This window comes from Varroa destructor, unplaced genomic scaffold (genome assembly GCF_002443255.2).
Source record: "Varroa destructor unplaced genomic scaffold, Vdes_3.0 BEIS01000007.1, whole genome shotgun sequence".
Taxonomy (NCBI): domain Eukaryota; kingdom Metazoa; phylum Arthropoda; class Arachnida; order Mesostigmata; family Varroidae; genus Varroa; species Varroa destructor.
Window position 1 is genome coordinate 26,376,675 of NW_019211460.1, and position 14,843 is coordinate 26,391,517.

The window sequence follows — 14,843 nt, forward strand, 5'->3', positions numbered from 1 at the left end:
TAGACCTGTTTCTACCTTCCTTGACCTGCACGATTACTTGCGGTGCAACGAACAAGGGTTACAGGGTCAAGTGAGCGCTCACGACCGTCTTTTTTTATATAAGAGATACATACCTACTGACTAGGCTAGTTGATGAAAATAGACCGGTTCCGCGTTTTTGATATAGTGTAAAGCTGTGTAGTGTTGCTTTTATCACGTAATAGTTGAGTTCAATGTATCTTCAATATACCTAACCAGCTCTGATGTGCTAGATATCTTCGCCCGTTGTTATTTTTACAGGTATCTAAGGCATGCGTCAAGTCAATCTTAACAAAAGCATTGATTTTCTACATGATCGTTAATGAATCAAGACGTTTAAGGGCATATCAGCGACTTCGTTCTTTTAGTACATTCATTAGATGGCCACAAGCCGTATATACCAGTGCCACCCTCATCATTAAATAGATTTTAAAATCAAATAATGCTAAGGCTCATAGATATCCGCCAGAATATGATCTCTTTCCACACTCTTGTTAACGTTTGGAAAAGCGGCTATGCAATAATGCCCCGACGATGATTAGGCAAATAATACTCATCATTGACCTTACCGAAAAAACTATAATAGAGCTTCTCTCGCTGTGATTGTCATAAGCGTGCTTTTCCGTCTTTGCCAGCATTCCATCCTATACGGGTTCCGTGTTGCCTCTGACTATGTGGCAATGTCAGTAATTTAACTGAAATATGAGGGACAAAGAAACTGGGATCTAGAAAACGTGATGCAAAGGCTAGAAACAAGACCTCTTCTCCAAGATGTTCAGAGACCTCTTCTGAGTTTCCGACCTCGGGAAAATGAAAATGGGTAACATAGAAGGAAACATCTCAAGTGGATCCTCGTAGCCTGTCATAGAACAGTATCAAAATGGAAACCTTTGTATCAAAATGGAAAGACTGACCACCGTTTTATTATTAGCCTTCATATATTTATTCCAACATGTCGTCTTCGCAGAGTCTTTGAAGTAGGCGACGTGTCGAGTAGAAGATATTGCTTGCTTTCTAGGCAGGTTTAAGTTTCGGATTGTGTGTGCCCATCAGAAATGTGTATCGAAAAAATTTTTTCCAGCATTTATGACATAACTTGATTAACACAGAACTTTAATTGTGCTTTTTGATAAGTGGACAACAACGAACATTCAGATTGTTCCTTACATAAAAACAAATCAGTGTGGTACACTCATCTCAGGTGAAAAAAATTACTATCGTTGTAAAAGTCATGATCTTACTTGCAGTTATTGATGATGTACATTACCGGAACTGGTAATCTTGTCAATCTACCGCTGACTCGTTTTATATATATAAATATTTGTATCAAGTCGAAGTAATAATCTATTTTTTAACTTTGTCGCGTTTCTATCAATAACGTGACCCCTTTAAAAATGAGTGAAGTCTCTTTACTTGCTAGTATAACATAAAGTAAAAAGCGCACGTAACAGAAACGAATGAGCGTGCAGTAAGCTCACGTCGTGACACGGTGCCCCACGCAAGGAAAACCCCAGGAGATGAATAAAGCATTGTTCAGGCAAGTTTAAGTACGCTGGGCGTACGCGGTACACGTAAAACACTAATGAGCCCTCTAAATTAACCTGGCCATTTTACCTAACTTACGAAGTATTAGTAGAATCGCATGGTGCTGCTGATGCTGCAGCGGAGTATGCATAGGTACCTTGCCATCAGCTTCGCACTTCGAATTGTAATTAGATTCGATTGTGGCTGCACTGAGTACGAGTTCCTTTCCTCGAGTCTTCCTCTACACTAAAGCGAAGTTTGATGCGGGGCACTGCACTGGTCTGAGAAGTTCAAATACAGCTGAGCTTTAATAACGTTTCAGCTTTAAAAGCTGCTTGACTTAAAAACCCCGTGCATTTCCATCAGTGCACGCGTTAACACAGTGAGACGGCAGAGCTCTTCGGACTTGTATGAGTCTCAGTGAGATTTGGTACTGGAGTCCCTGTTGTTGATTGAAGAGCAAATCGTATTTTATGCGTGTCGCCACATTCGACCACATTCATGGTCGACAGTGAACCACAGGGAAGAACGCTGCAATGAAAACCACAGACTACTATTATTACCGAAGATGTTACTACTCTTTGGATGTATTTGTTTGTTTTTTGGCTTAACTTGCGAAGTTTCGCGTCGCATGGCGAAGGTAAAAATCGACCCGTACTATTGGCCCTAAACACTTTGTTACTCGACTGACTGCTTGACAAACAAATTTATTAAAAAAGCTAAATAAAATGTTTACATTAAGCAAATTGAACGCATCTGTAACCGTGAGATAGTTGGAAAACGCCGAATAAGGACGAAATATTAAAACAGGGAAGGCGCATGGAATTGGCCTGGACGGCGCGATAGCTTTTTTTTCATAGTTTCTAAATGCGTTTTGTACGCATATAAAAGCTCGCGCTAGAGCAAGAGACTTAATCCTATTGTACTAGACTGGGAGAAGCATCTCCAGGTAACTTTCATTTAATATTTATCGGCTAGACTCGATCCACGTCACGATCAGGGTAGGCCTATAACAATAAGACAATTAAAAATAATGCCCGATTCAGGAAGCAAGGACGCATGTGAACTAGCCCGGTCGACAATGAAAGAGAGACGAAGGATAATGCGCGCATATCGTGTAGGATCTGCTCACCAGGAGCCCCGTTTGTTGTCAAAGGCTGTAACCGAAACTCGTTAAAGGAAAGCTACTATTACTTTTATATTTAGTGTGTCGGTGGCTCGGTGCAGAGAAGAGTGGGGAGGGTCTTGGAGTTGAGTGGCACAGGATGTCAGTCGTGATAGGCTGCCAATCATTTTTGTCTTGATGGTAACTGCAGATAGAAAAGCTCTTCCAGGGTTTTCCTCGGCACACAAAAAAAGATCGTTGAAGGACATGACGAGACATTTATGATTCAACATAATCTCATATTCTTTTACCTAGCCTGTGGCTAAGAAGTGGCGGTCTTGCAAAGCGCAGCACCAGTACGAACAGGGCAGGGCTTATAGGTTAATATGATTTAGCACGAATGAGTGAGTTGCACACGACGTCCTACACATAGAACTGCTGCGATGGTCACAACGCTGCATGTAAATGAGAGAAAGGTTTGGAAGGGCGGTGAGGCAGGTTACGAAAATTAAGTTGAGTAATACAACATAAGGGTTCGACGACACGAGTAGGATAAGCAAAATGGAAGTCCCATCGGCAGAAAGGATACCGTAATATGGGCAAAACTCGCCAGAAAAAAGACGGAAAGGAGTCAGAGACAAGGCATCTTTGAATCGGCTCTACATACCGTTTACGGTGTTTCAAATAGTACAGGCCAATAAGCTAAGGCCTATGGTTGAAGTGATCATTGAGGTTAAACAAACCATCATCATAGAGATAGGGTTAATCTTTGCCTACGTAGGATTATAATATGTGAAAGTTAAACGAACATAACGAGTTGCTGAGTGCATAACGATTTTGTTTTTACAGAAGAAAGCTCTTGCCTGCCATCAATTTGGATCTGAGGGCGATGATGCTGTGTCTAATGATGATAAGATATAACTCTTTTGAACGACAGAGGGCGCCACGTACAATAGGATATGTGAAAGCCCAGGAGGCGATTGTTCAAGGTAAACCACTGCCACGCTGCAAAAAGTTCATGAAACATCATCTTTCAGTCGTTGCAAGCTTCATACTTCGTTTTCAAAGAAAGGATGTCATCGCATACGGCCTTTCACACAAATCACGAAGTAGGCAGCCTACACAAATTGAATATAGTACACGATGGCGTAACCAGACGAATTTCACGAAAAAAAAAATTGTAGCTTTTTATTGTTAATGTCTCGTCGATTACTGAATAGTCGACAATGATTCATTTGATGGAGCATCGAATATATTAGCTAAACTCGATTTTATTAATACCTCAGTCAATCATCGCTAGATCCTAGCAGTCTTATCACTTTATCAGGTCTGTGTGGAGACTCTAGCAAGCATATTGTGCACGGAGAAGGCCAATCGTACTGCTTTCTCTAGGAGCTAAGTAGAAACAAGTTAGCAGGAAATATAAGACAGTCACTCGCGAGCTTTGAACTTTTAATGAGCGTCTAGTTGCAAATGCCCATTGAAAGTTAGTTAAGTCTCAATTGCTATTTGATATTAAGGAATGTCCGATCCCAGGAGCAGTTGCTTGTTCGCCTAACCTTGCTCTGCGTGGAAGCGCTGCCCAGTAAAGCATGCACGGTCAGTGAGTTCTCCTTTCGTAGTCGTCGCGTCTTCAACAGACCGTGCATGTACATGAACATTTAGCGTGTGTTCTAGGCAGTCGCTGAACCAGGGCGGAGCGTCCGAGAGTCTCGCCGGACTTCTCCTTTTTTTCGCTCCCTGTGCAGGACGCAGGCCACAGTAAAGCTTCGCACGGGTTGTGTGCTTTTGGCCTAGTTGCGATAATGTATTCAGCGATATCTAGATATCCATTGGTCTTTTCCTACTTCGGCCTTCGCAAGCCCTCTTACGGAACCGGCCCAACGCCGTGCAGCCAATGAGCCATATGCAGCTAGCGATAATGCTGATGACTGCGATTGGTAATACCCCGAATGTGTGCGTCTGAAAGACACAGTCAGCAAAAAAGGAAAGAAAAAGAAGAGGCAGAAGAAGAAGTATCAGGCGAACGAAACATGGAATTCTCTGTTTTTTTTCTCGGTGTGCCTATTCAACGATATCAGCGTTTTAATCGAGGCTGTGCCGGCTGTTCTGACGCAACCGCTTGACCTACTTGTTTCAAAATAGCGGAATGTTAAATCCACATCGTATCGATGCAGAAATTTTGCTACTACGAAAGTAGGAAAAGCGGCTATCGGCTCAACGTGACGCACAGTGAAAGGTGGCCCAGGCAAGTTCCAGCTTAAGGCCAAGAGAGAGGCACCCAAAGCATCAATAATAGATACACACCCTTACAACCTCCTGCTGCTGAACGTCCATTTACAAAATGTTCGCCTAAACTGCCTACTGCTGCATCGAGCCCTTTTATAGGATTGGCAGACGCAAGACGTCGAGATGACCCGCTAGCAGTAAGCCCTTCGGTTAGGGCATCTTTTTTCGATACATGTTGTTCGAATACAAAGATACGTGAACGCTGGCTAGCACTTCAGCAGTCAGGTCAACTTTGCATGTACCTGCACGTTCAAATGCAAGTTTAGCAACTCTGTTCTTTCTGCGCTGCCTTTGCTTTTTGAAACATTGCCATATGCATTTCGCTGATTGCATTGTCGATTGTGAAATGCTCCCTCCGATCAGCAACCAGGTAACTACATTGAGCGTTGTCTTCACCCTCAGGCTTTCATGTGTCAGAGTATAAGAAGTTCTCGAGCAACGGGATAAACGAAACTAGAAAAGAGAACAATAAGAATTAAGTATTTCGCTTTAATTGGTGGAGATTGCCCGTGCAAACATTATTGTGCTTAGATAATTCGCTAAACAGGTTTATTATGAAGATTATCTTCAGGAACAATTTGGCACGTTGACGTTTCTATGGCAACCAGGATTATTGACGATGTGACCTATAGGAAGGGAGTAGGTTATGAAAGGAAGGCAACGAATTATCTTGTTACTTTACTTCTTCTTGTAGACTACAGTGTTACAGTGTAAAGAACGACCTCGTCTACATGAAGTTTGTGACATACTTTCTTGTAGACAAAATCATCACAGATTTAACTCAAATTGACTCATATACGGTTATGGTGCGTATGGACAGAAGCGTGGGCTAACTCATCACCCGAAACAAGGTCTGGCCTCTCCTTTGCTCTATTCAGCATCATCTAAATAAACCCAAAATCGTCCCTATACATAAAGTTCTTCGATTAGTAATTCCTCATTTTCTAAACGATTGGGGAGTTCGTTTATTTTTAGTGGGTATATACTATCATTTATAGTAACCAATCGAACGTAAATTCACACATCGGCCATCAAATGTATCGAATACGCACTTTCATGTTTGTGAAAGAGCGTATTCCGCAAGCAGCCGCTCGTACGATTTCATGCACGCTAGCTCGAGACTATACACTATATTTCGGCATTACGACATTTATGTTTCGAGCTTTAAGAGCGGTATCGTCGTTAGGTATTCAATCAGGCGGATGGCAGCCACCACGAAGCAAAGTCTGTCTATGCCCGAGTTCGAATCAAGACCGCAACGGGTTCCCGAAGACCACAGAGGCTATGGCACTACGATCTGGATATCATCGTGAGCAAGCTCCGTTCGCTTCAGAGACTTCTGCTTCTTCCTCCTTGTCGTGACGTAACGCAGCGTTCAATAAAGGACTCCGCTAGAAAAGCGACAAACTAGTAAATTTAGCTTATCCGCTGCGGTTGACCAATAGGATACCTGCCCTTTCGATTTTCTCTCTTTTTTTGTTGAAGTAAGTGGTCTTGTTTTTAGAATATGGTACAGTTTCAGATGGCGCTACGAATTCTTTGATTAGTTCTGTATCAACAAAGCGGTGGCTCCTTCTAAAGCTCTAGGTTTTAAGGGCCTTGCTTGGTTAAAAGAGTGGCCAGCGAGCGGTTTGCCATAGTTCCTTCGAACAGTCTACCTAGGAGGAGCCATTTGCTTTTTACTCGTCCAGCAAAACGAACGAGCGGTGTCCACTATAGAAGGCACTGAGATGACAGATGCTGCTTGACTATCTGCTCTCGCAGTTACTGTCGATCTATCTGATCGATGTACGATGGAGGTAATTCATCGAGTTCCTTCGGGCTTTTAAAAGGCATTTTCTAATAAAGCAGACGAGGGCGAGCATCTCACATGCTGAAAGCTTCCAGTTTATTTTCCAGCAGGAACATCTAAAATCAATCATGTTCTAACCACCGAATCATATAAAATGTTCATTAATCTAGATTAGTCAATGTTTTTCGTGTTGTAATACTTTCACATAAATTATCTTATGTCTTTAATAAATAGGAAATTATTTAATTTCAAAGCAGAACTCCGAATTCGACATGCCCATCTGGGCATCATATGCCATTTTCCATTCGGGCCACCGTATTATTTCAAGCACATTAATCTAAATGATATAATAGAAACTGATCGATTGATTGAAATAAAACATATGTTTGACCAATAAGCAGTCAGTATGCATTACGATTCTGTGAAGGGACTTGGCGAAGACTTTAAAAAGTCGACCCTACGGTTCGTGATCGAGGCAAGACGATTACTTTCGATCATGCGGTTGGTCGTTTAGGCGACAAGGTCCTTGACAAATTACCTACAACGTAAGCGTATTTGACCCCTGACAGTGCAAAATCAAAGGCTTTCGATAATCGAAGTTGTCAGAAATCGAAAAGAAATGGGCGCTTCTAGGGATTGCTGAATCGTTCGCTATGAGCTGTGCACGTATTTCAGCAGAAGGTAAGAAATGGTTTCAGTGATAAAAGCCATCAAAAGTGACATTTTGCGTGTATCAGATACTAGGTAAACATAGGCAACCGAAAAAAGACTGCTTTACTTCACAACACTGGACGAGCTCCAAAGCTATGGTCAGGGTTATATGACCCTACTCGAATGATCCATACATACGCACGTGTGCATATATGTGTGATCGAAATGAGTAACAACAGGAAGAAAAGCAGGAACGCAAAAGCCGTAGCGGTACGAAGAAATTCGGGTCGATGATTCTTCATGGTTTCGTCACCAATGGTCGTGTTCAAAGGCAGTCAATCCTGGGCCGTGTCACCTCAATAACTTCATTTCTTCTGAGTTGGCAGATTCCCAGAATTTAATAATAAGAGGATGCATGTTGTCGAGCTAGCGAAGCCCAGCTGGATCACTGAATTTAACCTGGTTATATCAAAATAGAAACTCTCATTAATCTCTAGTCTACTTTATGCTAAAGCGAGCTTTGATAAATGGGACAACAGGGTAGTTGTTCGTATGCTTAACCGACGAAGAAACAGAGACGGTTAAATAGAAAAAAAAACACACACATTTTCCTATTGGACGCGCGTTCTCTTTTTCGCGTCATTGACCCAACCAGGTCTGAACGATAGTTAGCTACTACGAATCTACGCGAAAGCATTTTTCAGAAGCTTCAATGATTCAGATTTTGCAAGACACGCACTCATATCCAGTCTGAATAAAGACGTTCTACAAGTATAATTCTATATGATGGATGGCTAGATTGGCCATAATGTCCCTTTCCCGTGGCCTAAAAATTGCTGAGCAATGAATGTCATTGGGCCGACCTTTAGCCTTGGCTAAAGGCTTTGCTCTTCGATTTAACTGAATTCTATATTTATGCAGCTCGATCCGCCATACTATATAATAAATTTGCGGGTATTACTTGCATATAAAGAACCGCAGCACCACTCAAGCGCAGACCTTAATTACAGGCGGAAGAGCGATGCGCACGAACGACCCCGTCTAATACGTTTAGTCCGAAGGCTTTTACCCACAGTTGCTCAAGGAAACGAGCTAGCTTGAACGATCTACAATTGCAAGCGGTGTAGGATTATCATATTTAGCTAGACTCAAGCAAAGTTTCTACGAAGTGTGTATCTAGAAAGTACATTTAGCACGCCTCTGTGTAGCGACGCCGTCAAAACAGCCAGACGCCGGCGTCTATGAGCTTGACAACTGCGCCGTCTTTCATTCCTGAACATGAGATCGTTGTCAGACGTCAGTCGGTGCGTTATAGCAGCACCGTTGTTCATCGTAAACCCTTTAAGAAATTACCAAAAAAATAATACTTCTACTAATTAACTTTGACGGCAGCCATTCAGTTGATGGACACCCACCGTTTGAAGTCTATCCCACTCAATTGAAAGTCGTTGCAAATTTAGAGAAAGAGCACCTCCTTCCTGAGTCGTGGATATTAACTATTTGAATGCTGCAAACCTCGCCATTAAGATATAGCAAAGCTCCGTTATACTTTTTAGGGAAAGGTTACGCAATTGTCTGGATAGCGTTTTGTCCATTTTACGCAATTCGTACAAGCGTTACATTTAATCGTATGATATTAGTGCGTTCTACAATGGGAACAGTAAAAAAAAATGTTATTCTTCTTTATTATAGTGTGTCATTAGCAAAAACGTTGCTATGCCTTTCCGGTTGGCTGCAATATCATTGCATTTGTTCCCAGCCAGTGTTACAGACCACTGGCGTGCTGGCAGTATCCTTTGGCGCCGCGCTTATTTGCTAACGGTAAATTTGATTTTTTGAAATTACTATATATTTTTCTCGTAGTAAATAATCGTCTCATTGTAGCACCTCGAAGAAATTCGCTTGAAGGGATACACCTCAATAGTTGGTCTTCATTCATTAACTGGCATCGCTTGATATTCGCTTGGACAAAGGTTAGCACAATAGCATAGGGCTACTCCGAAGGTTCGTTCACATACACTTAAACGACTCGAGCTTCTGCGAAACTGAAGCCATTTATTAGGATCAAAAAGCGTGGATCTGACATGTATCTGTAGCCGGCCTGCTTATCCGTGCCACTTGACTCGCTCCGACTACAAACAGACGAAGGTACCTGCTGTCTTTGTGATACTTCACCACAAATAACTACTACCGTTGTTGCCTGACGTTGACCTGACATTTGGCGTATATTTGGAAGAAGGCGGCATTTCGCCGATTTCGTCATCGGATCTTGTCCGCTTGTGCACGTAGCAGCATTACGTTTATATGCGGTACGCGGAAGAGTACCAGACAATTCTTGTAACCGAGTCGATTCAACTAGAAGCGATGGCTAACACAATAAATTGTTGTTGTCCCAAATTAGAACAACGGAACCGTAACAACGATCTGACGACAGAAGGACCAAGACTGACGGTGCGTCAATCTGTCATCAGATGATGAGTTCAGCTAGAATAGTCCCGTTCGAGAGCGTCGTGTTTAAGCATCGGCTGTTTCTATGCGTATTAAAGGGGCGATGACGATCATCACAATCGAGCAGCTTCCAATGGGAAATTGCAAAAGCTTTCAGCGTAAGATAAATGGGATAATTCAGTTTATTTTCTCGTCAAATTGGCTAAAGTAGCACAAAATAGAATCCAGCAGGAAAACCATTAAATTTTTTTAAATAAGCAAGGCATACTACTCCTACCGTGCCGAGCATTCTTCTCATTTACGACAACACTAACAATAATAACAAAAAAAAATTAAGCCTTGGCCTGTTTGCGTGATGCGGCCCGTTTTCGTAATGGCACATCTGTGCAATATCTGAATACACTGAACCGTCACATTCACACACGTACCGTCGACGGCTCTGAATAACCCGTAGACCCAAAATGTAGAAGACACTAGCGGCGTAAAAGATCTCAGACTGGTGAAAGTTATTAATTATTTTAAAAGTAGTGATTATTCGGTTGCCATTTTGATCGCACAGCGTTTTCGACTCATCTTTTACAGTTCGTGCCTTGATGATTTATCACCGAACCTCCTAAGGACTAAAAAGCGGCCCTAATTCAGCGTATGCCATTATCATCTGTCCATTGTCAGCGGTTCTAGCCTGCCGCTACCGCTGCGAGCTTTGATTCCTTAAACTTTTCAGGACTCCCTCTGAAGACCACGTGGTATCCTGTCACATTCTTCCTCAGATCCAATAGGCGTGTAGAAAAGCTTCAATGCGGTGTCTCTAACGCTATTCGTTCTTCGCCGTTATGACACTACCAGCACTCATTGATTTGCCTGTCTATTTCGAACAGGCTTTACGTGCCGCCGCCAGAGCTGGTTCTGTTTCATCATGCCACAGCACATGTGGCACATCGTATGCAGGGCAGGATATAATGTTAAATGCCGAGCCTTTTTGCGAGCGCAGTAGGTTTAGCAAGACACAAACGGCGCTTTTCAGTATGCAAGAGTAACTGGGCCGGTACATGGCCGAACCGAATTCTTTGTACCCGCCACCAAATCCCAAAGGAAATTACCTGCCCAGCTGTCCGTGACACCCTAGTGATAACTTCCTAATTACGCCTATTCAAATTACCTTTCTTCGTGATTGTACGGGCTGGCGTAATGGCACAGAAAGCAAACATAATAATGTTTTTTCTTATTTATAGCCATTTTTCGGCCTTAGTCGCTAGCTTGAAACAGCCCCACAGTCAGTAAACTCGCGCAGGCATCTGCTTGTCATCAAATTTTGTCCTTCGAAAATATCTGCATACGACGTTTATATGCTAGCCAGAATGTTATTGAGTAACTGCAGAATACGGCAGCCGAATTCACAGCCAAAGAAGCCAACCCGAATAGGAAGATTTGGAGCAGATCTCCTCTCACTCACTTAATCCTGCTCACTGTATTGGTCCTGTAGGAATAATGTGACGTCACGTCCTTTCCTATCAGTCGTCAATCCTCAATCACTCTTCGATTCCACTACGCATCTAACTGCGACTATCCTGGGTCATCGGTGTCTTATATCCTATTAGATTGTACCTTGTGCATGTGTATTTGTGCTGCCTTAGCTAAGTTGATTTGCTTCAGGAGAACGCCGCCCCTCCACAGACAGACAAATACGATGCATCGGATGAATCGGCAAACGACAAGCGGACTTGTCGAGTACTCACCCGATGGAACAACGACTGCTTGTCTATGGGCCGAAATCCAGTGAAAACAGAACAAGCTTGTTATGCTCGGAGAATGGCAACAGTGCCGGCTCGGAATAGCCAAGCTTCAAACGACTTTAAGAAGAAGTCGACCGGTCTGCCGCCCCCGTACTCACAGCAAGCAGCACGTAAATCCAATTATGGCTGGCGCGATGCAGTACCAGCGGCACTGCCCGTTCGGACTAGGAGGAGTGAGGGGAGACGGCTGAACAAAGACAAACCCAAGCTCGCACAATAGACGGCAGTACTTCTAGCGCAACCCCCAGCTAAAATCACTCGCACCTCCCTTGAGCGGCGTTGCTTTCTTCTGTATTCTCTTCTTGATGGTACCCGTTCACCCTTGTACGGGGTCACGCGTGGCTCGGGAACTAGCAGAAAAAAGTGAAAATGTGATCGAAGGCGGGACTTGTTTGCGGCCCTGAACGCTTAATCGAAGTCTATTGCGGCGTAGCGAACGGGGCGGACATGGAACGAGGGGTGGCGATCATACAGACGTCATCGTGATGATGAAAACTAAGTGAGTGCCAATAACGGCAACGACAACAGGAACAGTAAAAGGCTACAAGCTATGGTTGGCAATAATATCGTCATGTGAGATACGTTTACGTACCATAGGGTACTTAAGGCATTCTCTGTCGGTGTCTTCTTGCCGTGGAGCAATTTCTATAGAACAGTGAGCTAATGTATCGTTGCTGCGTACGGTACGCTTTATAGAAGTCAGCTTAAATTAATGTCGCGGTACAATCTTTTTCGCTGCCATGAGAATCCTGTTTCGATCTCTTTTAATTGAATTGCTCGTCAGACATAGATCGATCCTTCGCTGCTAGACTAACTACCGCGGCGGATCGCGCGCGTGATAAAAAGATTTTAGCAAAGAAGCAATTTATAGCGATCCACCAGCTGCTATCTTTCAAAACCCAAAATAAAGCATTGTGAAATATCTGATGGGATCGGAGTAATCGTAGCGTTCTGTAGTACTGGGTAATCAAATCGAGGCAGCATCATGGCGTATTATCATTGGGCAATGCAGTTACGACCGGAATATCTTGCGTTTGAACTACTACATATTAGTTCAGTAGATTATTCTTGTCGAGATATTTTCGATCAGGACAAATGGCCATCGGTGTCACCTTCTTTGTTACAAATTACAGACGACCCATCGGCGAACTTCCCCAGACACCAGCTGCAGTACCTAAGCGAATTGGGCACCGGCTGGTTTGGGCAAGTCGTCGCAGGTGTGGCCTCATCATTCGGACCAGTCGCCGTGAAGATACTTCGAGCGGACGCTTCACCTACGGATCACATTCATTTCCTGCAACAGGTAAGCTATGGTGCAGGACTTATAGAGAGCCGGACTCTCGAATGAATTCCTGCCTACAGTGAACCTCAATGCCACATAGCAATGACTTAAGAATTTCTTATCTTATTTTAGGTATTTATACAGCCTTACTTTCGGCGTTAGTTTATACTAAAATTACTAAAAAAAAAAAAAAGTAAAACGTTCAAAGGGAGATGTCAATGTTACATAATTAATAAAGGTAATTTTTACGTATCCATCCTATAAGTGACATATATATATATAGACATTTAATCATATATTAGGTTGGTTAATAAGTTCAGTAGAACTATGTCATACGTGCAGTTCACACTGTTTATAACAGAAGTGGTATCAGACCGTTCGTATGCTGTACAGGGGTTTTGTTCTGGGCAGGCGCTGGGTTAAGACGAAATTAGTAAGCAATTTTTATTATAGCCAAAAGACGCATATATATTTTAACTGGAACTTAGCTGGCAGCAACAGGATCATCATATTTAACTGACTATCGAACAATAACTGATAGAAATAGCATACGACATACGATGGTTGTAGTATATGTATTGTTTAAGTACAGTTGGAAGTCACACCTCACGATTTATTATTAATGATAATAGATCGATGAACCGAAACAATATCGCAGATGGTTTCGTAAAGCCGTTTTGACCGCAATGTCCTAATAGATGCTAGCTAAATAGAAAATAATCACTGTATGTTATGTTTTACTTTTCTTTCAACAGGTAGAAGCCTTAAAAATTTCGGATCACCCGAACATTGTCCGTCTATTGGGTCGATGCCTCGAAAGCGACCCTTTCCTTCTTATCCTCGAACAGGGTAAAGCTGATCTGAAAACCTACATTATCACGCAACGTAAGTAAATCACACTCGTACTATATATATATATATATATATATATAGTACGTATAGTATTCATACGACCTTCAAAGGGTTTTTACAAAACGAGACATGGAACTGGCATCGGGTATGAGTATTATTTACATCTCCTTTCTAGTGCGAAGGTAATACTTATTTTTTGTACAAAATGCCTTATTCACCCTGTTATCTATAGGGTGAGACTTTGTTACATGTTTATTTCTACTTTCTCTATCTTTTTCTGCATTGCCGCACATATACATCGCTGCAGGACATCTAATCTAGCTGTAGCTGACTGTGATAATAGCAAACGAAGCGTTACCATTTCGCTGTTCATTTTGGTTTTATAATGAGAAAGCAACGAAAAACGATACCTCAGTCTGATTTTAAGGTCGAGATAGACCTGTCTGCGTATTCTTTTATTTTAGCCATCTTGTATACCATCCTAGAAGGATGCACTTGCTTTCATCGATATGAATTTTCTAAGAAATTTATCCCATTTAAGCCCCATACAATGGAGCATTCTATCCATCTCTCAATTCGTAGCAGTTTAAATTGAGTATTACCTTCCGAGAGTCTGTAACGGCCAAGATCAACTTTTCAATCGTCGTAACACGTGACACCGTTTTGCAGAGTCATCCGTTGCGTCCATTACGTCAATCAGCGTTTCGGTAACTGATCAATCCGTAGCAAAAAAGACGCGATACTGCTTCTTATGTGTAGGCATGATATTTCGTGGACGTCTCATCCCTTCACTCATCGTTTTTTCTGCGGTTTCCACACCCTAGAACATTTAATTGCCCGTTGGCATTTATATAATGATAGAAGCCCTTTAGAGCTGAAGCCATTGTCTACATTGCTGGACAGCCCAGTTCCGTTCAGTGTCACGGGTCCATTACCTACCACTGCCTACACCTGCTAATAATGGCAACTTCCGTGCAAGAAACACCTTATCGCGGCTGTCTTATCTACATTGGCGTTTGTGGATTATTTGTTTTTAAACCAAACGAACAAAAATGTACCCACACTCACACTAGTCAAAAACAGAGGCCA

The 14,843-nt window shown here is 42.5% G+C and overlaps 1 protein-coding gene across 4 annotated transcripts in view; it reads left to right on the forward strand.

The window, feature by feature from the left end:
- The window catches only part of LOC111254949 (serine/threonine-protein kinase LMTK2-like), a 122,592-nt gene that overhangs the window by 78,078 nt on the left and 29,671 nt on the right, over positions 1–14,843 (forward strand). For 3 of the 4 annotated variants that reach the window (XM_086974760.1, XM_086974761.1, XM_086974763.1), the window contains 2 exons: positions 12,754–12,923; positions 13,658–13,787. In XM_086974760.1, coding sequence (XP_086830886.1) covers positions 12,754–12,923; positions 13,658–13,787 — 300 coding nt within the window. Of the gene's footprint in view, positions 1–3,521; positions 3,637–12,753; positions 12,924–13,657; positions 13,788–14,843 lie in introns of those variants that run through there. The other variant, XM_086974762.1, reaches the window with a different exon arrangement.